Genomic DNA, 25,075 nt, shown 5'->3' with positions numbered 1-25,075 from the left:
TAGCATTTATAGGACATAATTTGTTTGGGGTTGTGTGGATATTGTATGTTGTAAGTGATACTCAAGGTTGGTGGTTTCTTGTTAATTTGCAGAGAATTGTGTATTCTTTCTTTAAGATGTTGAACCATAGAGCTTTCCCTCTGCCTCAGTTAAAATGAGTACCTGCTCTAATAGGTCTCCAATACTGGGTACTTAATTGTATCTTTGAATAACCCTGTTTTAACTCTTACAAAACTGTCATTTGACTTCACACACTACTTATTTCCCAATACTTCCATATTAATGCAAGAACAGCCAAACCGGTAGAACTGGTCTGTATTACTGGCAGTCATGATAACCACAATATGGAAATAGGAGCTGTACTTTTGCCTGTTGGTCAGAAAAATATTGTTGATAGATAGACTTTTACAACTAGTTCTGTTTTCATTTTTGAGCTATTCCTTTTCTCCAGATGTACCTGCCAGTTCTGCCTCTGTAAGAAGCTTAGTGTTGTCACCAAGATCAACATTGAAGAATGTTTACATGCTTAAATTGCATGTAAAATGACCAAAGGCATACTGGCATCATCCCCTGTGATGCTTATGTTGTTCCTTGATTCTGCTGGGAGTGAGATTGTCACTTGTGTTCTTCAGAAAGGCTATGAAAAGGAACAAATTCTGGTTAGTGACTGCACACCAAGTGGATTTCAGAGTTATTGTAAAGTCATAGTAAGTAGGAGAACTACTTTCTAGTCACTAAATGACAGTGATGGCATGTCAGTTGTAGGCAGCTGTTACTGTGTGAAGCTGTGTAAGGTTGGAACTGTGAAACTGGTGTGTGGTCTGCAGTGTCTCTGCTGTTGAGGTATGTGTCCCTGGTCATGTATGTATCATTAGAACTCCACAGGCAGTACCACTGACACCTTGGAATGCTGCACCTGTATGGAGGGCTCAATTTTGTCTATTCAGTTGTGGGATCAGTGCTACTGGGGAGATAAAAATCTTGAGAATGAACTTCCTGTTAACACAGGCCTTCCAAGATACCAGTTGGTGTCTGATTCAAAGCCTTCCTGCTTACTCTGTGGTTTGACTGAGATAGCTGTGAGTTTACAATCACTTTTATTTTACTTTGTAGTGAATAGCATGATGTTTCCTAAGTAAGTTTCAGGAGTTCACTGATATTATTCTTTGATTAAAACTGTCCTCTATTTGAACTTTGAATCATCAGTACTTCTGTTTTTATTGGAGCCTATTGATTACGGTGCAGAAAGTCCTGCCATATAGTCATCCTGCTTATGGTTGACCAGCTAAGAGGCTTATTGATAGCACAAACAGATTAGCTCAGAGATAATTCTTAGATTCAATTATGTTGGCAGATTTTCTTTAGTTAAATCAGTGAGTGGCTGTACTGGAGTTGATTCTTTGCCTTGTCTTTCAGCTTCTTTAGGATTGTCTAACCTTGTTTTCCATTGGATGCTGAAAACGCAAATGAGACTGATGCTCTATAACTATCATATTTTCTTGTGTGTGCATTTGGGTTTTTTTTGGTAATGATACTGACAGATTACTATGTTAGAGCCCTGTTGGTTTTGCTTGTGTGTCTAGCAGAAGTTCAGAACTCTGCTATACACTAATAGCAGAGTATTAGAAAGAAGGAAGGAAATGTGGGAAGAGCTTGGTTTAAAGGCCCTTGCAAAGTTTCATTATTGGCTTTTTTTGACATTAGACCATGCTGCTGCCCAGAAGAGCAAATTTTCCCATGGCTGTGTATTCCCTCTTCTATCCCCTTCCATATTATGGTGCTTGGAATTGAGTCCTTGATGCAGGCAAGAGATGTTTTTAATGTTTATTTTCAGATTGACTGTCCTGGGCAGCTGAGCAGCTGTTAGCAGGGAGCAAAGGAAGCAATAGTAGTAAGTGGATGGGACTTTGGTGTCAGGAGAGGATAGTCTCTGGTGAATATGATCTGATTTTGAAACTGCTGCACTCCAAGCTCTAATATAACCAAGACTAGTTGTGTGTTGGTAGACGAGATGCTGAGGCTGACAATAACTTGCTGCATATTTTTGTGCTTATGGCATGTTCTTGGCTCTGAGCACCTGTATGAACATAAGGAAGAAATACTGAGCTCCGTAGAAGTGTTGCTTCTTTGGTGGATCACCACGTGGTTAAGATTGGGAGGGATTTCTGGAGGTCATCAGGTCGAACTTGCCTGCTCAACCAGGGTCATCCTAGAGCACTTGGCACAGGTCTGTGTCATGACAGTATCTGAATATCTCCAAGGCTGGAGACTCCATTGCCTCCCTGAGCAACCTCCATCAGTGCCTGGTCACTCTCAAAGGGAAAAAATGTTCCTGGATATTCAGAGGGAACTGCTCATGTTTCAGTCTGTGCCCATCACTCTGATCCTGTCACTGGGAACCACTGAAAGAGCCTGGCTCTGTCCTCCCTCCCTGCAGGTATTTATACCCATTGAGGAGATCTCCCTGAACCTTCTCATCTCCAGTTATCAGTCACAGCCCTCTCAGCCTCTCCTCATAGGAGAAATGCCCTGATCTTCTTTCTCTTAGTGGCCAGTCACTGTCCTTTCTCCAGTATGTTCATCTTTTTCTTGTAGTGGAGAACCCAGAACTGGACACAGTACCCTAGGTGCAGCCCCACCAGTGCCAACTAGAGGGGAGGGATCACCTCTCATCTAGTTTCCCAATTAAGGGAAAAAATGTGTGAAGCCCCTGCTCTGCTATGTAATAATTCCATGCTTCAAACAGAACACAGAAAAACTGCTCATCATTAGTTTTCAACGAAGTTTAATGCTGAGATGACTTGTTCCATTTTTTAACAGAAACCAAAGGTTAGGAAAATGTTCATACAGTGGAAACTTTTATAGCCTAGAGAGAAAGAATGAAAACTATGGATACACTGAATTAGTTACATGTGCCTCTTAGAAGAGCTTAGTTGACTACTGCAAATTGGAATCAGTCAGTGCATTTTTGCATTGTATGTTCACGTAAATACTAAATTTCATCTTTTTAAGGGCAGCTGCTGGTAATGTCATATTGGAATCTAATTTCAAGCAAATCAGGACCCAGTATGAATTATGGTCTGACAACAGCCCCAATTTGGTGTTCTAGGGGGACTGAAGTGCAGTTTTGTTTCAAGAGAGGGGTATTTTTTTAAAAAAATCTCATCAATGTCTGCTATGGGAAATGAAGACTTTTACTGTCCTCTAATGTTTATGTAAGTGGAGCTTGTGTTACTAACAACATTGCCTGTCCCAGAAAACCTAATTTCACTATCAGATACTGCACAGTTGCATACTTCACAGGGGAGCAGCAGACATTCCTCTGCAGTAAGCAGAAACCTTGCAGTTCAAATCCGTGAAAACCTATTGCCACAGTGAAACCTGTAAAATTAGCAGAATTGGAAGGCATTGGAACAATATCAAAATCCTTAGACTGTCCTTTAAACCTGTTTAAAATAGAATTTTTTTCTCTGCAGCTGTGTCTGCTCATAGTAGCTATTTCTGAGGCGGTACTAAGTGCTGTTGATGTGGAAATTTATGAAGTGGAAATCAATCTTTCTTTAAATGTGTGTTTTTGCAATAGATCTTCTGCTGTAGTCACAAATGACAGTGCTGTCAGAAAGTAATTGTGGGCTTCTGTTGTGTTCAGGTAATACTGCAGTAATGATCACTTTCAGGTATTTATGGAGGGGGTGGAGACCAGGATTAACCAAAAATATTACCTTCTTGGAGCCTCTGGTCTTGTGATGAATTCTGCAAACCTGCATGTATGAAGGCCATATTAAGATCAGTCCTTTATGCCTGTATTTCCTGAAGTCCATATATTGTTGTCAGGTGGTAGATGAGCATTTTGTGGCCTGACCCCCCAGTGAGTTGTGACTGACCTGAGAGACACATGTTTCCTATATAAGGCAATCTCAACTGAAAAAGCTTTGTCTGATTGTCTGAAATGTTTGTAACCTTTGATTACTCTTGTTTTTGCTGATGAGAATTTTACCCTGTAGAGGCTTTCTCAAAAACTGTGGTTTTGCAAGACATCGAAAGCCATTAGAATGAGAAGGCTGAGGAAAGTTAAATATTCTGTTTATCTGGCTGAGTCCTTTGTCCCAAAGTCCGGAGAGGCGTGTACTGTCAAACTATTGGATGTATGTTTTGCTACCATTTTTTTTTTCTCCAGAAGACATTGATTTCTCCATGACATTCACTTATACTGCTTTTATCTACTAAATGTGGTTTTGTTTAGGAACTGTTGTACCTCAGGCAAATGCAACTTTCCTAAATACTCTGCCCTTTAACATTGCAAGAGCTGCAAAATACTCAATGCAAACTTCTAATGAACCGAGTTTGTTTCAGCATTCATGAATCACAAAAATCAGTCTTATTTACTTTGCAATGTATGAAGGGGGGCAGCAAGATCAAAACATTTGAGGTAATTCAGGGGGTCATGCCAGTACTAGAATTAAATCCAGTTCTTGTGAATCTCTGTTAAAGGCTATCAGTCTCTTGGGGTCAGGGGATTGGCACATTCTGTAGCTTTTTAGGGCCTGACAGGGTATGTGAAACAGGCAGCAACCTCAGTAGACAAGTGTGCTACACCTGCACTTTTTTTTTCCTGCATTACTAAGGTTGATAGTGTGCATTACTAATTCTCTTACAAAAGAAAAATTCCAGGTGGCCCAAAAGACTTTCCCTGAGGAGTGTACAACTTGCTCAAGTAATTTGAGTGCCTTTTACAGAAGTTAAACACATGTCTGGTAGATGGGTTGTGCAGAGTAAGATGGTGCTACTTTTGCAGTAGTTATTTTAGTAAAATAGGTGGGCAGTTAAGCTGACAATGGGATATTGCTATGAAAAAGATCAGTGTTTGAAATGGGAGCCTGGTTTTCACAGGCTGGTAACAGAGCACTTCCAAGATATGCAGTTATCTCACTTTGCTCACTGATGAATGTTCAAGGTAAGTCAGTCTCAGTTTCTTAAGCCTGACTTACTAACATCCACCCTCCAAGAGTAAACACTGCACCCATTTTGTATTGTTTATCAGCTTTCAGAGGACACCTGCTGTATGTTCACATAATGGAAGAAAATTGTAAGGTTTTCTCATTGATGTCCCTCTGTACTATTATACTGAATAGCAGGAAAGAGAGGGGGGAAATATGATTCTTGACTTGGAAAAAAGGACAATAATCTTTTTTGTTTTGTTCATGGGGGTATTACTGTCTTTAAAAATATAAATATAGATAACTTTTATGGAGTGAGTAATGTATTAAATCTGGAAATGTTTGTATGTAAAGGCGAAGATCATAACCAAGTGTAATTTGAAGACAATAAACATAGAATTAACAGTTTACAGTGGTTACCTAAGTAATGAAGAGCTGCTCAGCCCTGGTGGAAAAGGCAGATAGATGTCACTGTATGTTGAGTGTAGATACTGAATACGAGAATGGATTTCTTAAATACAGTGTACATTATTTTATTATGATCTTATTTCACTCTTAAAGGAGTATTTAGAGTCTTATTCTTGCTCCCAAATGGTTGTTGAATACACCTGATAACAGGAAATTTATCATAATTATAGGACTTTAAATGATGCACACGGAGAAGCTCTGGATTTCCTGTTCCTGGAAGTGATCAAGGCCCATTTGGATGGGGCTTTGAGCAACCTGGTCTAGTGAAAAACATCCCCACCCATTGCTGGGGTTTGGACTTGCTAACCTTTAAGGTCCCTTTCAACCCAAAATATAGCCATGAAGTGTGACTATAAATGTTCTGGGGTTTTTATCAAAAAGTAGTGTGAAATGCATTATGTTGATCTTTGTGAATATTTACAGTAAGAATTAAGAACTGAAATCAATTTCTTATAATTGTTAAAGCTCATGCTTCTTTAAAAAAAATTCACATGACTTGTCAACTGGTCTTTAGACAGAGGTTTCAGTTCAGGTAGACAAAGCTGTGCTTTTAAATAGCCCTTATTGTTCATCACAGTTAATTTTTTCATTTTAAAAAAACTTGGGATTGAAGTTGACCTTTCTTCTTTTCTACTAGCTAATAATGGATTATTTTTTTGATTTGTAAATCTAGCAGATTTAAGATTAAGAGCTGCTCTTCCAGTAGGTATGAATTCAACAAGGAAGATGTTTCTTGGCTCTTCTGTTGCCAGTCAGCTTGTCAGCATCAGTTTTGCATGGCTGTGGGATTCATCTGGGCAACCAAACATCATCTTTTTTTGCTGTAAAGTCTTGGGTTGATTGACACTTGTGTAGGATCTGTAAATTCTTTCTCTGGGCATTCACCTAGTGGTGTCCCTCAGCCCTGTGGTGTCATGATTAAGCACACCCAGCAGTTAGTGCACTGATGGTTTTGAGTCCCACCAGGGATTGCTATTCTCATGGCAATGAAGCTTGAAAAGATGCATTGCAACACCAGTATTTGAAAACCCACACAGCTGAAGGCAGCCCAGTGCCTGAGTGGTTTGACACCCCCATCCCCTTGGCTTAGCCTTTCCAACCAGGTTGCATTCCTGATCACATTGATGTGGAGTGGTAGAAGCACTGATGCCTCTGTCAGGAAAAAGGAGCAATAGGGATATGTGGCTCCAGGGTAAGTGTGCAGTAGGGTGACAGCATGCTTTCAGGACAGCCTACACTAATATTAACTAGAGGTGCCTGAAGGCTGTGTTTCTGTAACCAGATTAGCCTGGGCTCACAGTTTGCCAGCTCTGCTAGGATCGGTCCTGCCTTGTCCTACCAGCTGTGTGTTGTACCCCTTCGTTCACACATATTTCCTACTGACTGTTAGCCCCTAGGAAATAAGCCAGGGAGGGAAATGGAAAAACATGGCTTGAAAATTTGGTTAGATTTCCTTAGTTTTAGTTTTATTGCTAGCTTGTCTTTCTTAGGGAATTAGATGAATGGTGGAGATGGCAGAAAGGCAACATGAAGGAATGTGCAGTTAGTGTTTAGTTTGCTTTAGGTGTATAATACCACTCCTTGTATTCAACCTGTGGGCATTATGTTATATAGGTCTCTTTAAAAATGAGAGTTAATTAAGTTATGTAGGTCTTTTTAAGAGTAAGAGTTAATGCCATCAAAATGGAATGATTTGTTAGTTATGTGGGAGTGTTTGTTTTGTGGTTTGTTTGGGTATTTTTGTTTTGGATTTTTTTGTTTGTTTTCTTTTTTAATAAAAGAAAGCCACCAACATCATTTTAGTAGTCTTGGTTAGCAGATTTGCACTGGGAGGATTGACTAGCCTGTCCTGTCTCTCTTATCTGTTAAATTAGCACTAATTAGTTTGTCAAGAAGGCTTAGAGGAAATTCCTAAATGCACCTAGGAGCAAGCCTATTGTTTTGATCCTATGACCAGCAGGAATAACTTGAAGATAAAACATGATATAATATTGCGGTGGGAGAAATGAGTAAGAGGAAATAGGAGGGGCTGCATAGTCAGGAAAATGATCAGTTAACATGACTTGCTATAGCAGATGTAAAACTTTGTTCTTTGTTCCTCAGATCTCTCCCGGGAAAAGGTAAGCAAGGAGTTATGTGGGCAATAAAAGTTTTTTGGGTGGTTTTTTTTGTTTTTTTTTTTTAATTTAATGAATCTTTAGACTGAACAGCTATAAAACACTTATTTCCAACTTCAGATATTGGGAAAGTATGAACAGAGCTTCAGCCTGTTATGGCTCTGATGTAAATCCTACAACAGATAATTACTCTTCTGAGTGGGAACTAGTTGTTCCTGATTGCCCTGATATCTAACTGGAACCTGTTGTTTGTGATAGAAGTCCTGTAATCCAGCAGTGTGCCAGCTGGGAACTGAGTATATGTGAAGCTGAAGAATGGATTTTGGGAGGGACTGCTTTGGGCACTTCATTGTTCCCTGCTATAGTCCATTACCACCAAAGAAATGAAAGGAATTTGGGATCTCAGAATATTAAGGCGTAGTTTTTCTTTAAGGGAGGGAAGACATTTGCAAGCATCTTTTATGCATTCTGACATTTTGGCTAATCTACTTTTTCTCCCTGTTTTTGTTTGTTTCTTGTTTTTTCTTTTTTTGGCCATACTTTTTCTCTGGCTTTGTTTTGTATGTCAGTTGTCACAGAGTTTCCTTTTTCTCCTTATTTAAAAGAGCTCCTACAGAGAAATTCACAAGCCTTTTCTTTTTTTCCTTTGCATATAAATTCTTATTTAAGATTTAGCTTTTAAAAGAAAGCTGAAACCCAGATAACTATTTTATAAGTTTCTTTTCCATCTTTTCACAAAAGATACCAAGAAGTTTTTGTGGTGACCAAAAGAAGTTGTGCTACCTAACTGTATTGCCTGTCTAGTAAAACCTTCATGAAGTGCCTGCTAAAACTGACTTTAAAAAAAAGCATTTCTGAAGAAGTGGATTAAGTAACATTTTGGAGAATAGATTTTAATAGAAGTTAGAAACTGGGATATTTACACATGTAAATGCCTGTCAATTATTAGAAACAGAATATGGCCCTGTATCTCAGGAATGATTCCTTGAGTAAAGTCCAGGTCATGAAGATGTGAATTATTGGTTTTAAAGGGGTTGGTTGGTTGGTTGGTTGCTTTTTGTGTCTTGAGGGTTATCTTTACTCTTTGGGAAATAATTGCAGAAGACAACAAAATGAGGGTAGATTCAGCATAGTTTGCCACTTACGCTCTGTAGTGCGAAACCCAGACTTGAGTCACAAGGGTTAAACAGGTTGTTACTTGTTTTGTTCTGTTCGAAGATCCCTCTTACCCTGCCTGAAGTGAAAAAATGTGGAGAAGGAGAAAGGACTACTATTGAGTGGGTGGGTGTGTTTTGAGGGCGAGGGAATGGAATTTGGAAGGATCTATTACATGACAGGACATGATGTTTGGTCTAAATGGCCAATATTTTGTCTTGGAAGTCTATATTGACCTCTGGGCTTCTTGCTTTTTAGTTAAAAACAAAACAAAGAAGCCCTGTATGAGATACAGTAGGGTGACCTGGCTAAGTATAGGTAGTACATACAGTATATCAGCTGTGGTGGTAAGAGTGGAATCCTTGATGGAGTCTGCAATCTTGGACACCTCAAATGTGTCTCTGAATTGCAGTCTCCTGGATCTTGCATGCTGCAGTTTAGGGACTATGTCAAAATGTCAGCAGCTGCTTCCACATTTGTAGTGTTGACAATATGACCTTCAGGTTAAGAGATCTCTGCTGACGTCAGCTACACCCAGTGTATGTTTGTTTTACTCTATTTGGAGCTTTCCTAGTTGCATACTTCCAAATGACCACTAAGCAAATCAGAACATGAAATAACTGTCTTTTGCACTTGCAAGAGGCTGTACTTAAGCACTGATGCTTCCACTTTTTTATTGAGCCCTGGGGTGTAATACTTCATGGTAAAGCACATGTGCGGCTTAAATGAGAAGAAGGTAGGAAAGGAACAAATGTATTTCTTGGCAACACTGTATTTGACTTAGTTAACATTTGTATCTGGAAGGGTGGGTTTGCAAGTGGAGGAGTTTGATGGGAAGTGTTTTAAACAGGAGGGCAATTTAGTCTCTCAGCCTGTCTCAGCTCAGTGCTGGTAAATGCAGCTGAGCATAGTGATGCTGCCTTGGGTTTTTTGTCCAGGTTTTGCTTCTTGTATGCAGACCATGTTCAAATCAGGACAAAGTTGCAGTAATGTGAGCATGCTATTTGCTTCTGTTAACTCTTTTTTATTGATACTTATTCAAGATGGGGATAGCAACTGGCACAAGATTCAGACATAGTGATATAGGTAATTATTGCATGGTGTGCACTTTAAGAGCTTGTTACTCTTTGAGCTACATTTTGCCAAGTCACTTTCACTGGAACCTGTCACCTCTTTATATAAAATGATAGCTGGTGTGAATCAAACTGTAATTCTGAATATTAAAGCTGTTTAAAGTAGGGATCTGTCTCATTAATCAAGTTTAGTTGTGGCTTGGAAGGCCTCTGGTCTGCTTCATAACTGCACTGCGATCTGATGTTATTTGTGAGCTTTGTGATGAGTTTATCATGTTAGAACAGCTCCACCAGGCACCCCTGATTTTGGGCAGACTGTGTGCAGCATTACTGTCAGAGACATATTTCCAGAGAGATGGGAATCAGGCCAGGCAGGAATTATTACAGGTTGTCGTAACTATGTCTATCAATGACTGCACTTTGCAATTATACAATGTTTGCATTGTGTTGGTCTTTGTCCTATGACAGACTTATTTGTCTTGCACCCCAGCCTGTAGCTTCCTGAATAGAAAAATACAAGTTCCGTCAGGACAGCTGCTTAATAAAGGCACGTGTTGAAATACTCAGGAAGAGAAAACTGTGTTCTGGGAAAATTACAAGTTACTGAGAGGAAGGACATAGCATGCAGATGGGCTAGAAAGCATGCAAGTTATGATTCCTGGCTTTTTCCTTATCAGTAGCCTGATCTTATGAGTAAAGCAAGGCTGAGCACCTGGAAACCTTATGCAGATATAATTGTATTGGCTGCAATAGGCAGGGCAGGGTCAGTCTCTTTGAAGTGTGGAAGTAATAACCCACTTATAAAGACTCCTTGTCTGTACCTGCTTTCTGTCACAGAAGACTTGTAGCTACAGCATATACCACCAGAAGTAAGGGCGTGAAAAAATTTGGCTTGTATCAAGTGAGGAGCCAAAATCTGGAGACAGCAGTAGGTATGTACCTGCTCCAAACCAGCAGTTTGGGATGGCTTACACAGGAGAACTTTGTTAGTTCTGCAAATTGTTTTGCCTCTGAGAGATTATGCTTTTATTGTGAACAGTGGCCCTTTCTGCCAAGTTGAAGGACATCGTGTGTCTTATATGTGTCTACTGTATCTGTTACACCAGCGACAGCACAGCAACAGTAGACTTCTTTAATGTGTCTGATGTCAAATTTATTTTTAAAAAGCAGTGTAATTCATTACTGGTGCCAGCTCATATATTTGCTATGGCCACAGTCAACACTTGCGATACAGCTGTTGCTGCCATTGCACAGTAAGCTCCCCAATTGGAGTATAGGATAAAATTGAAGGAGGTTTTTCTTTGCAGTCAGAAGTCTACAGCATAACCACATAAATACTGCCTTCTGTTTTATGTGTTGTATATATGTATATGTATGTATATGTATATGTTGTATAGTTGTTGGAATTAAGAATTTATGGCCAAACTGATGCTGTTTGAGGCTGTATTTTTTCTTTCCATAGATACTCCTGTGCTGCAGGTTTTTGTTTCTCCATTGATGTAGTTTTTGCTGACGTTTAGACTTTGAAGAGGTGGGACAATTCGCCTAGTTCCTTAAAATACACATTTTTTCACAGTCAAGTCAGAAGTAAGAGCATATGTGTAGTTTATTGCTCAATTATGATCTTGTTTTAAAAATGCTACCTAGAATGTGTCTTTATCTTAATATCTCTAAGAGGAGTTACAGATCAGGTAGAGGGTAGTAGATGGAGTAAAGCATATAACTGATGCATGACTGTAAATGTTTCTCACAGCCAAATTGATTGCTGTAGTTATGCTGGTCTAGTGTTTTGTCCTTTCTCAGACTTTTGTGCTTTTTTATAAAACTAATAAGTAACTTGCTCTGTATTTTCTCTTTTCCTTTGTTGTTCAGTGATGTGGTACAAATTAAGAACGATTATCTGCTAAATGTCTGTTCTTTTGAGAGAGCCAATATTGTTGGACAGTGTGGGAATTTACAAAGTGTTGCCTTTCTCTGCTTTTGGGATTTTTCTCCCCTCTCTCCCTCATGAGAAACAGGATAGAAAACATCTTCTAGAGAGGATATTAGTGTCACATTGGCATTTTAAAGTAGTCGGATTAAATGGGTTGTTCTTGGAATCTGGAGTTCAGTATTCTGTCTGTTGTTACTGTGGATATAGCAATTTGCTAAAGTAGCCACCTCTTCGTGCTTTGCTGGTGACTAAATGTGCCTTTCACGGGTCCACCTGCACTCCTTATGTTAAACTGAACTCATGCCCATTGACTGCTGGAACCTACCTACATTTTTTTATAGATGAAAGAATAAAGGGGGCAGAGCATGGACTGAAAGGAATGGAAGTCTCAGAAACACCCACCCAAATATTGCTTTCTTTGTTCCCATCTTCACAGAGTTGCATCCTTTGGGCATGGAAAATCACAGACGTTTTACTAAAACATCTGGATGATAAATACCTGTGGGAGCCCAACGCTGACTCTGTGTGAGCTTAAACATAGTTTCATATTCTGAATTCTGTGCTCTACTGTTTTCTTTTTTTCATCCTTTGGAATATGGGTTTTCTCTTCGATAAACCAGTACTTTTGAACATGTTTAAAAGCAAGCTGGTGGAAACATTCATTTTTAAGTAAACTAAATGGACAGGAATGAAGATGGTCCATGAGTATAGTGGAAGAAAAAAAGGCAAAAATAACCTCTGTAATACAGCTAAATGCAGTTTAACATTTTAGGTTTCTAACTCTGGATCCCTGATATTTGCAGTTATTTTGTTGAGGATCTTTATTTTATTGGACTAATGCTAAACTGGAGTTCAATGAAGGGAGTGTGGGGAAATCTATGGAAACAGTGACTATTGAAAGGCTTGAAATGTAAAGATTTCAGCTTGCTTTCTGTGTTGGTTCTTTAGCAAAATGCAAATTGAGTTTAGAATGAATGAACGTGTCCAACCCTTGAGGGTTTCTTTGCTTTGCCTGGATTGGGGGGCAGAGTCAGGAGTGGCCACATGAGTCTGTGCTGAGATCATTAGGGTGAGGACACCAGCTGTGCTATTATTAGGGGTTTTAAAGTCTATGGCAGATGTTCTTAGGCTCTGTTCCAGCCCCCACATATGGTACAGTGGAATACATGGAAAAAGAAATTCTGACAAAATGTTTTCCCATTCAACGGATTTTTAATTTTTTTTTCCCCCTATGTAGCTGGACAAGATATTTATGTTAACTTGAATGTATTAAAAAACAGTTTGAAGTATTTGAAACAAGAACAAAAATTGTGTTCATATGAGAGTAAATTCAAGTGCCTTACTTGAAAAGGAGGACTTGAGGATCTAGCCAGAACTCAAGCTTGGAAGTGCACGTGTTTTGCCATTCAAGTATTTTTTTTCTCTTTTCCTTACCACTGCCATTTAGACAGGACCCTTGTTGGATTACTTTTTGTGCATGTGTATAATGCAAAGCTGTACCTGCAAAGATATTGAATGATGGTGATGAGACACAAGAGAAGATGTAATAAACACTGAGCAAAGAATTATTAATAATGATATTAAAGTCTTTGAACAGAAGTATTCCTTATTATGTTATGGTGATACAGCATATAGCATGAAGAAAAGCACGGTTTTTCTTTTTGTTGTCATAAGTGTGTGTCTTGTTTTGAAGGTGTAATTTATTTTCTCTCTGGAAATAACTTCACCTGTTTAAATACCCTCAAAATATAAATCACAAGCTGCTCTGTGGAGTTCTTACATGCTCTGTGTTGTACAAAATGCAGAAGGGAGGTATCTGCCAGGAAGATGCAAGTCTTAATGGCAGATCAAATGTATATAAGGGGCTGAAGAATGCAAACTATTTATAATAGGTAACAAGTATGTCTCTATATCTCATGTGTTACAGGTTTTTTAGCCATGGAAGTGTGTTGTTGCTAAGCAGAACGACAAATGTTTAAACAATTCCCTGTACATCATCCTTTCAGTCATCAAAGTATGTGGTGTTTTTTGAATTAAACCAGCTGAGATGGTGCATGAGCTGCCCTGTGTTAAGCACAAAGGGAAGAAAATGCAACACTTAAGAAATTTATTATTTATGAGTTTCTATGTGTCCATCTCTCAGCTTCTGAACAACTCTATGAGGCAGTTTTCTCATACAGAGCTTTTTAGTATGGTTAAGGAGAAAAGGACCCAAATCAAGCAATCTAACATGAGTTCTTATTGAGGCTCTTTTACATGCATTTTCTTTGTGCATGTTTCTTGCTGGATGTTAGAAGAACAGACTATACCATTAATGAGAAAATGTGAGTACTCATTCTCTGCATTTTTTTATCTGACACCAAGGAAACAGTGTGGGTGACCTAAAGTTTGTTTTTTGTTTTCTTCATTCTTAAGTCAGTGAACTGGGATTTTAATCAAATGCTCTGATGCACTTGTAGGTGCATATTGCTGATAAGGGATATGTCTCTAGATCTAGTCTGAATGTAATTTCTCCTTTTGATTTCCCTATCCCCAAACTGTTAATCCTTCTGCCTTCTGCTGAGGGTGCTATTTTAAACCACTGGAGAGCCAGGTGGTTCTTCAGGGTGTTTCCACAATATGGTCTGAAAGAGCAAAGTGCATCTGTGTACTGCACCGTGGGGAGCAATGAGGTGTGACCCCAGAAGTCTGTGGTGGTTGATTTGGGTGAGTGTTGTTCTGCAGCTTATACCTGGTCATTTGAGAGTACTGCTCTGTGGCTGCAGCCCAAGTAAGCAGGACTGTGTGCTGAAACTTGTGTGTTGATAACTCAAGTTGATAGCGGTGAATAATCGCTTGCTATTTGAGTGAGATTGTGACAGTCCACACAGTCACTTAGCTCCTATGAAAAGAACAGTTTCTCCTGTGTTACTGAGATTACAGTGTGGGACCAAGAGAAAATTTAAGAGGATTAGTCATGGCATGTTGCATTAAGCCTGACTACTTAAGCAGAAGGATTTTTTCCCTGAAGATTATTTTGTTGGTAAAAGTGGGAAAATTGGGATCTTGATGAACTCCAGAGGCTTGTTTTGAGGCCTGGGGCAAGCAAAGTCCTGATGTGTTAACATGACTGGTTAGAACATGTTTTTCTCAGGTAAGAGGTGAACTATCACATCTGCATGATAGAAGGAGATTGAGCTAAATGTGCTTGTGGTATTAAGCTTGCCTTCATAGGTGGTAGCCCTTGTTGGACAAGAATTGAGCATTGATATAGCTTCTTACAGTGTCAACTGCTTGCTAACTGGAAAATAATTGCTTGGATTAAAGTGGCTGAGTCTTGCACAGTCTTGCACTGAGAGTATTAAGCTTGGGTCAGCTTCCCCCTCTTCCCCCAGTTCTGAACATTAGCAGCCTGTTCACTTCTCTGTACATGAGGTGGGAGGAGATAAGGAAGATTTGTTATAAACACATTGCAGAAAATGTGTTTTCCTCTTCAAAGGATGTGCTTAGAGGAAGCAGTTGGACTTGTTAAATCTTAACTTCCAGGATGCCCTGCAATCACTTAGCTCCAGTGATGCCGTCAGTGATGTTGGTTCACATAACCTCTTTTGATAGAAAGGCTTCCATGCAATGGGTTTGAGCTGAACAATTGACAGTTATATTTTAATTTCTCTGTAGCTCTAGATTGCCTTACACATATAGGTCTCTCATGTGGGTGTGTATCTTTGTGGGTAGGTGGAGCAAAACCCATCCTCTCACTGAACATATGTTCCAAGTCTCCTCTGTGAGAATGTACAGGAGCCTACTAGTCAGTTTTACTTCTTTATCCTTAATCAGTATAATGTAAATAGTGTGGAAACTACTATGTTAGAGGTATATGTGTATTCACTTTATGAAGGCTCATTTTGCTAATTGACATGTTGATAGATTAATGCATACTCCTTGGGTGTATTGAAAATGGATGGTAGATTTGTTTGTTTACTAATTTTTTTTTTTTAATAGCCTTCCCTTCCACAAGCTTGACATTTCCTTTTTATTGCAGTCTTACAGTACTGAGTATGTTTCTGCTTCAAGTAAGCAGTAGGAAGAGAAATCTGTTCTAAAATGAGTGAAGTTCTGAAGAAGCAGATCTCCCACTCTCTCTCCCTTGTCCTAGTTTAAAATTAGATCTGCTGGCCTAACAGGAAGGGGCTTACATTTCTTGCTCATTTTCCAACTGTCAAGCAGAGCATGTAGTCATGCTGAACAAAGCAGCAGCATTCCTGGATCCTTTTAATGATGTATTCAGAACTCCAGTGCCTCCTGATTTAATGAGTACAGTGAATGTATTCACAACTAACAAGAGCGTGCTCATTAAACAGCAGTAAGTTAACTGTCCTATTCTCTTGTAGCAATCCAGTTCATAATTAAATGGTGCCATATCTGAATACAACACTGGGCTGTCAAATGGAGAAGTTAGATGTTCTGTGGATATGTGTGGTTAGATGGGGTTGTTGGAGTATAAGTAATTTAGCTTAGCTTGTCCCACTGATAAGGATACTTTCCTTGGTGAAGACTTTGTGTTTACAGCTCCCAACCAAGCAAAAAAATTAAACTTAAGCAGTATTAATTTAATTTGTCTTTTAGTAGGTAACTTTCAGTTCTATATTCTGCTCTACTGCACTACTACTGTTGTGTAAATACAAAATGTCACAGCTATATTTAATGGATTTACTAGATTGTAACTGAGGGCAGAATTGGACCTTTGGTTTACTTTACTGCTACATAAACTTAACAAAACTGATGGTTAAGTGGTGACATTTGAAAAATAAAGAGATCAGTTTAGTGTTTTGGATTGGCACATGCAGGCTGAACAAAGGTTAGGCTGCTTAGAGGCATACAGAAGTTTGTTGAAATTGTCTTCACTAATGTTAAGATAAAAGTAGCAGCTAAATTCTCACTTAAGTTATCTACCCCCTAAAGCACACGTAATTTTTTTGTAGAATTGTGGGTGAAAATGTAAATACTGAATTCTTATATTTGCTTTTATTCTAATGTCTATTTTGAAACATTTTGATTTTAATAGTTACAGCCAGTATTTAATAATTGATTTGGAGGCAGGAGGAGTTTGGGCCTGACGGAGGGACAGCATATGCACACTGTCTGCTTTTCTACTGGGAACCCCCTGACACTGTCTTGGGGCCTTTTAACATAATCATGATGACACCAAGTGACTTCTTCTTTCAAACCAGCTGACAGTCTATTCAGTTTGTGCTGTCTGCCTTTCTTTAAACTGATTTCAGAAAAAAAACAGTCTTTCATACCTGTTTGCCATCTGGAAAATGAGGCTCCCATGTGGATCGGGGCAGATGTACTGAATGTTTGATGCAGCCCTCTGCAGCTGCTGCCTCTTACTGCAGGCTGCCTGTACCTGGCTCTGATCTCTGCTCCTCAGCCAGTCCCTGCAGGTGCCTGGCATGGGCTCCTGTGTAAGTCTGTCAAATGCTGAACTCTCTAAGAATTCCTCTTTTCCACAAGAGCCATTTTCATGAAGATACCCTGTGTAAGCATTACTGCTTGTCTTCTACTCTGCCCTTTCATGCTAACATTGAATGGTAAGGTTCCTTTTAAATGGGAACTTCCTGCTTTGTTCACACTAGTATATGTTGTAAAACCTAGGCAAGAATTGTGTGATGTAGTTCAAAGGAAGAAAATTTGCACACTCCAGAGTAAGGAAGAACCTGTTCTTTCCATCTTTAAATAAGAAGGGTGACCCACGGTAGTCAGTTCAAACTGGAAGCCACTTGTTTACTTGATACATCCCATGGAGACACACTTGCAGCTACAAGTGTCTGGTGTAGTGTGGGTGTGTAGAGAAGGAAAGAAGCAGGGAGAAGACCTCAGGGTGTCTTTGGTTTGTTTTAATCCTCAGTAAAACCTTCCCTGCTGGTTATCTGAACAGGTGAATTCAGCTGGTTGACATTTTTGTGTAATTTACTGACTGAGGTGAGTTGGGTACTGCCATAGGAATACTATTCAAAACTGAGGCAGGGAAGGATCTTTTGCTTTCTACTTCTGCCCACAGTTTTTTTTTCTGTCTGTATGGTGCAGATTGGTAAAAGGCCTGTGTGTTTTTCTTCAGTTGTGTGTTTGGTGGATGGGAGTGAGGATAGTGGTTGCTTTGGTTTTTGTTTTTCAGGGTGTGGGACTGCCAGGACAGAAGAGGAGTATTTGGGGAAAATGCTGCTTTTGTTTTGGTCTTATTTCTGAGGTTGTGTTGCTTTTAACTGACTTTGATACTAGACCACAAATGTGCATTAGGTGAGGAAGAAAGCGGAGAGTTCCTGTGTTCCTCAAGCCTATTTTTGCAAGGTCTTAAATCTGTCTAAATTCTGAACTTTGTCTGTATTTAGCTTAAATGTTTTTATATAAATTCTGAACTTTGTATTTGGTTTACAGCTTTCTTATAGTAGCCATATTAATTATTTTATAGTTTTAATATTAAGATAGTCTACAACTCTGCCTACTTGCTCGGGGAATAATCTGCTCTCTACTGACTGTATCTGGGTATCTTAAAAGCTGAGACACATTCCAAATGTTCTAGTTCTGAGTAATAATTTATCCTGCCTACATAAAGTGTTTTCAGAGAAGCTGTAGGGGGAGGATTTTGGACTGAACACATACTTGCTTGTGTGGGTATGAAAGGGCAGTGTAGGGGATATCCTTCACCAGAAAAATGATCCATAGTTTTCTCTGTAAACTTTCTTGGTTCATTATTTCAATTTGAATCTTAACACTCACTGGGCTCAATACCAGTTACTACAAAGGATAAACTTTTATTACCTTGCATTAGTAAAACAGCACTCGTTATTACCACAGGCAAGTGACTCCTTCCTTCAATCTCTCTTGATTTTTTTTTAAAGACAATGATATTTTCATTCCTTACCACCAAGCTAAGATGGTAGTGAAAGTTATATTAGTAATAAAATAATTTGGAAACATTGAATTGAAATACATTGTAGGTAAAGGAAATCAATATTTTTTTGTACTTTGCAGGCTTACTATAAAGGTGGGGTTTTTTTTGTTTGGGGTGTTTTTTTCCCATAGCAGATGGACTATCAAAGAATAAATGTGCCAGACTGTAGATTTAAATTACTTGAAATAACTTTGCTGTACTATCACAAAGCAGACAGTCTTGAGGATGTGCACTGTAAGTAGCTGGATGGTATAGGTCATGCAGTGCTGGATTGGTGCTATTATGTTGACACAGTGTTTTATGGGTGGGCAGGAGACACATGGTTAATGTATTGAGGCTTTGAAGGTTGCATTGTGTCAGCAAGGTAACCTCATAAAAATATGTGTGTAAATAGCCTACATCTGTCTATATCTATATGAGATTTAGTTGCCAGTCAACTAGAGTTAAATCCTAATTTATGTCCCTCGATATTTAATAGTGGCACAGTCTGGCAGAGGATAAATAATTTTACTGCCAGTTCATTCTTGATTATAATGTCAGCAAATGTTCCTGCTGCTGAAGATACATGGGCAGGACAGATGGGAGATGGTAATTACATGGACTCATTGGGAAACCCAGAAGAAAAGTATTGGTTGAAAAATTCTTAGCTCTCAGGAAAACCGTTTTGCAACTTAACTTAAAAATTAATGGGAAAAAAAAAAGGTTTTCGTAAGATACTTTATTACCTCCTGTGATTTTGGGGGAGCATCTCTTGAAATCCTGACTTGTACAGAAAGGGTATGAACAGGAAATCTCTCTTAATTCTGCATGTTGCTGGAAAGAAACACTTTTCTATGCAATTTCAGCCTTTAAAAGAGTATTTTAAGCCTTTCCCTGACCACTGAAAGTGCTGTATTTGCATATTGCTGCAAATGTTTGTTCTGGGTTGTCTTTAACTGATTGCTGAAGGTCTACTGCTGTGCTTCTTTCCTTTCTTTTTTTCTTTTTTGCATTCTTTGGGAAGAAAGAAGACTTCAGTTCTGTGTGAAAAATTTTTTGTTTTACTTTAAATCTTGTTTCACTGTCAGGCTCAAATTTAATTTCTTTTACTGCAGGTGTTTCAGTTCATACTTATGATGAAGTATAGAAATGCACATGGGAATAGAATTATATTTGCAAATGTAAATCACCTCATCAAATCCACCATTCACCATATGGTAAATTTCAGTCTCCTTTAATCATAGCCTGATGCTTGGAACAGTTCTGCACTTTAGTATGTTAAAAGTTGGAGTCAGGACTGTTGAGAAGCAGGAAAACAGTGGTGTGAAAAGGCACTGGGAATACCTGCAGCTTCAATGATCAAGTAAATGACAATTCATGTATACTGAAGGTTGAATGCTGTCCAGTCATACAGTTATGCTCAGTTTGGAACTGAGGAATAATCATAGAATCAGAATAGTTTGGGTTAGAAGGGACTTTTAAAAGGATAATTTTTAGTAGAGTTGCCAGCAACCAAAAGCTTGATGCAATGGGAAGCACTGTAAGTAACCATTGGTGTGTGAGTCTTTTGATTAATTACAATGGAACTTCTAAAAATCTATTTAGTTAGACATGACTGGGGAGGTGACTTTTAATAAGCATAATCAGATGAGAAATGCTTAAAATTGTGTTATTTGTTCTTATGTCTGAAGAAGCATCAGGTTTGGAAGAGGGAGTTGTGTTTCATATCTACAAAGTTTCCAAAGTTTATCCTTGGTGGAGGCTTTCCCCTGGAAGACAATGTTTACACATCCTTTGTTTTGGCACTGTTTTCAGTTGAATCAGTCCACAAAAAAAATTGCTGCTCGGAGGAGAGGTGGCTCTAATGGCAAACTTGTCCTTCATGTGAAGGAACAGGAAGCTGGGTGAGAAGAACTGTTGTGGCTTGTCTTGGGGGAGAAGTTAAGAAAGGAAATTTCTCACAGTTTTCTTGAGGAATGATAAAATATTTCCAAATTCTTAGAAATCTGTTGAATGACAGTTCATACCCTACATAAAAATGCCATTTTGAGATGGGCAGAGTTTGTGACTGGCTTTACCTTGAAGGGTAATTTCAGGAAAAAGGGGTTTAATTTGTTGGAATGCATGTGTGATTGCCAGATGAGCTCATAGCTCTGTTCTCTCATGAGTGTTTCAACACATGCACCAGAAAGCCTTAGACTTTCACGATGTATGCAATTTTAAAGTATGGCTTTATTTTGCTCTGTAGATAAATCTTACTACTTTTGTGAAGACTCCAGAAGCACTTTGCAGTGTTTTCCTGATGTTTAGAAGGAAAATATTTGCTACCATCTGTTCTGTCCAGAGAATTTTAGTAGATGTATAGTTGTCTATACAGCTTTGTTCTCATACTAAAAATTTTGGATGTGGTGACGAATGTAGATACTATAATATGCATTTAAAAAATAAAGGTTTTAATGCAGCAGACTGAAAAGAGGAGTAGCCTAACCCTGTTTGATTCAGTTTGGTAGTTTGTGTAACTGCTCTGCCAAGAGAGGGTGAGGAAACTTGTGCGTGAGCCAAAGTTAGAATTGCATTCAAATGACCTTACAGCGTCAAGAACTGTTCATGTGGGGGAAACACAAATAGAAGCAACCCTTGCTGGCCAAATGGTGAGATTCTGGTGGGGAAAAAGAGACACAAGAAAGGAAGAATGCTATGCAGATGATCAGGAGCAAAAGGACTTGAAAACCAGGTACAGCAGAGGCTGTTACAGAGCCGTAATCCCCCAATACTGTTTATTGCTCTTAGAGCTGAGCTTTGACTGTAGTTTGCATGTAGTGTGTGTGCAGAAGCATTGCTGGCCATGTTTTAAATTAACTCTGACAAAAGAAACATGGCAAATGCTGCTTTAGTACTTTTCATTTTCCCTTACTCAGCAGTTTAGTTGAATGCTGTTTTTTGGCTATTGCACTGCATAACACTGCCCGGCGTCTTTCTCAAATACTGCTGAGCTGAGCTGCTGTTGTGTTCTCAGATGCAGCTTTAGACTGGTGGGGCAGGGGTACAGACTTACACTTCGGTGTTCAAAAGTAGGTTAGTGACAGTGAACTCCTTCAGTGGGTCAAAGATCACTGTTTACTATGGTTGCCTCCCTCCCTGCCTCCCTAACATTAGTAAACTGGCATATTATTTACCACCATGAGATTTTTTTGAGAATAAACCAGAAGGAATCTCAGCTAATATTTTAGGTTTCAGGTAAAACTGCTTTGGGCGTCAGGTCTCTTAAGTTGTGTTATTATTGTTAAATATGCTATATGCTATGTTGGAAACAGGAATGAGAAGTTACTTGCATACTTTTGCAGGCTTTCAGCTGCAAAGAAATTGCAGTTGTTTGAGGTACTCATCCTATATTTGTAGGACAATTAATTTGTCACCAATTTCTGTTGTTAATCCTGGTGTTAATATTTATATGCTATGTGTATTAATCTTTGTATATTCTGATTGGCAATTTGGTAGTTCTTAGCCCGTTTATTGAAGGATACCTTTAGGGATGCCTGTCTAATTGGTGTCCTGGACTTCATTCTGTTAAAATGAAAATTCTTGCAATATAAGGAGCTTAGACATGCGTGTTTCCTTTGAAATGTGAGGACTTGGACTAAGGTTGTTATAATTTTATTAAGCATGATTTCTGGATGTGGTTTGAGTTTGCTTTCCTTATCTGTATTTAAATTAAAAACCAGAATTTTAAAACAGAAAAAAAACAAAGCCAGTTCAAAATTATTAATGAATTATGAGCAATATGAACTGTTTTCTTTGTAGAACTGTTTCTTAAGAGCAGGTTTTTTTATAAAATTGAATGGGTCTGGAATATTAGATTGCTGTTGGAGAGTTACATTCTTGTATTGTGGTGGCTGGAAGGCAGGAAAGCTCTTTAGATTTTCCCCCCTGCAACTTGATCTTCATTGATACAACCAAAGAAGGAGCAACTTTTTATAATTTGCTAGTTCTTTTTGCAACTGCACAACTTGGCTGTGTCTGAACTCCATGAAAAGAATGAGTATGCTTGGTGGATTTGTAAAAAAAACAAGTTTAACCTCATTTTTCACATGTTCCTTTTCACAAAACCCATTTCAAATTCCAAAATAGTTTAAAGGGCCTTTCTATCATTGGGAGCTTTTGAACTTTGGAACAATGCCCATAATAGCTGTTCCTTGCTCTGTGATTGATTGACTTGAAGGAAGCTGACATTTCTTAATGAATAGCTTTACATTTTAAAACTTTATAAAAATACTTTGGATGTGGACTAACACACTCAAAAATCTTAGTGCTACTCACAATTGTTTTCAGACTATTGTAGGAAAGCAAAGGGAAGGAAACGAGATGTTTTTGTACAGCTTTTAGACTCTCTGGCATGATGTTGCAAAGTACAAGAATGTAATTTTACTTGGGTAGAGATGGAGCTCGTATCAGGCAGAAAGAATACTCTTATTGTTGGTTCTTTTTAATTCCCTTTCTGTCACCACTGGTTCAGGTAGGATTATACTGCAACAGAATTGCACATAAATTCTAGTAGAAGCCCATGTCCTTAGGGAGTAGACTGAAAAAAAATCCAAAGTGTTCTTGAGTGAAATACATTTTATGGGTTCTTCTTGTTCATTTCTGTATGGCTCACTTTTTTTTTTCCTCTTGTAAATTTTACCTCCTGATAAAGAACATAAAGGTACAGTGAATACAATGAATTTTTCTTCCTGTTTACTTAACTTACCCACCTTTGTTTTTAGTTTAAGATAAGCTCATTCCAGTAAGGTGCTTGTATTCATCACAGAGTGGCTCAGGATTTGTCCCCGCTGTTTTTTGTTTATCTCTAAAATACAGAGGAACAGCTCCCTTGCACAGGTGTTGAGCAGTTTTCAGTTCGTAGAAAGTATTTTTGAAGGAACATGTTAAAATAAATATTTTCAACAGACTTACTTCTCAAACCCTAAACTTCCTCCCACACCCCACTTTGTGTATCACAGGTGTTGCTGTTAAATGTACATACTGCAATGAAATAGAGCGCAATGGAAAGAAATGGTTCTTACTGGTTAACTGTGTACTAAGGAGGAAAGTTGAACACAGATGAAATTTGTATCAAAGGTGCTGTAAGAAACAAGAGGTCTTGTCCAGCGAGCAGTTTGGTTCTACATGTGTGAAGGGAGCTTGGATGAAAGCAAACAGTAGGTCTGTACTAAAACTTGCAGTCTGTACAGTCTAGCAAGGAAATTGAAGAACTTAAATGTTTAAACAGAACTGAAAATATTGGGACTGATTTCTAGTACATTTACTAGCCTTTGTAACTAGGACTTCTAGATGGAATTATTCTGAGACTATTTGAATGTGAAGTTAAAAAACTGAGGAAGATATGTGGCCTTTTAGAGCAGTACAGTTTGCCTTCAAGTCATCATGAGGCTGTTACAGGAATTACTGGGAAAACCTGAGAATTAGAAGTGATAGGAGTGTATTTCACCTTTTGGGTTCCATGTTGTTAGATTCTTAAGTACTGGAACTATTTTCTCATCAACTGTGATTTTTTTTTTTTGCCTTTGATCCCACCTCATTCTGAATTCCTTATTCTCTTAAAGAGATGAAATATGCTTCCTGATGTCATGTGACTTCTCACATACAAGGTTTTATCAGAGAACTAGAACTGAAGGTGAAAAAGGTAGTTGACAAAGAAACTTTCAATAGAGGAGATGCAGAAAGAATAGCTGCCTAGATAGGCTCTAAAAATCATGTGAACTTTAAGCCACTCAAGAGCTTAATTTAGTGGAAGACTGGCCTGAGAGGCTTAATATAGACAGCTCAGATATCATGTGGAAACTCTAATATAGACATGTATTGATATGAGACCTTGAGCTTATTTTTATTTGTTCCTGATCAGATTGTTTGCTTCCCACCTTTAACCCCACTATTCTCAGGAAATGCAGTAAAATGGCAGCTGTTACTGCACAACTACACCTGCCTGTACCAGGGAAAGTAAAGGAAAATTTGCCTTTTGATACTGGCACTTGTTTTGATTTGCTCAGCTTTCAGTGGAATCTTCAGTAAACTTTTTTGTGCTCCTTCTGTTAACTTTGACTGGGAATAAGTGAAATAAGTGGTGACTCTGGTCAGGATATCCTTCTGCTTGGTGAGAAGTGTTAGTGACTTCTGAAAGATGCAAGATCACTAGGATTTCTACTCTTTCTTTTCTTTCTTTCTCTTTGTCTTAGAACTAGTTTATCTGTATGTCTCCCAATATTGTAGCTTCAAATCATAGCTATTACATCAACAGTACACTGATTTTTAACTCTCTTCAGAAAACTTCTTGTTTCTTGCCTGGTCATTAAGAAAAATCAGTAGGAAGGTCACAGTGTAACTGATGTGACCCGCCCTCTGATGGAAGTGTCATGGGAAAAACAAATGGACGGGTGGATTCCGTCTGTGTTTACAGTAGCCGTGGAAAGTTGTGCTTTGTT

The 25,075-nt window shown here is 38.6% G+C and overlaps 1 protein-coding gene across 3 annotated transcripts in view; it reads left to right on the top strand.

Annotated features, from left to right (window-relative positions):
• Positions 1-25,075, top strand: part of TRAK1 (trafficking kinesin protein 1) — a 123,071-nt gene that overhangs the window by 2,598 nt on the left and 95,398 nt on the right. Inside the window, exon 1 of one of the 3 annotated variants that reach the window (XM_058830245.1) lies at positions 9,390-9,413. The exons of 1 other annotated variant lie outside the window; for it this stretch is intronic. In XM_058830245.1, the coding sequence (XP_058686228.1) occupies positions 9,403-9,413 (11 nt within the window). In that variant the 5' untranslated portion in view covers positions 9,390-9,402. Of the gene's footprint in view, positions 1-9,389; positions 9,414-21,189; positions 21,331-25,075 lie in introns of those variants that run through there. One more of the 3 variants, XM_058830243.1, reaches the window with a different exon arrangement.

The sequence above is a fragment of the Poecile atricapillus genome, chromosome 2 (assembly GCF_030490865.1).
Source record: "Poecile atricapillus isolate bPoeAtr1 chromosome 2, bPoeAtr1.hap1, whole genome shotgun sequence".
NCBI classification, from domain to species: Eukaryota; Metazoa; Chordata; class Aves; order Passeriformes; family Paridae; genus Poecile; species Poecile atricapillus.
The sequence above is the reverse complement of the archived record's forward strand: the minus strand, read 5'-3'. Positions and strand labels throughout refer to the sequence as shown.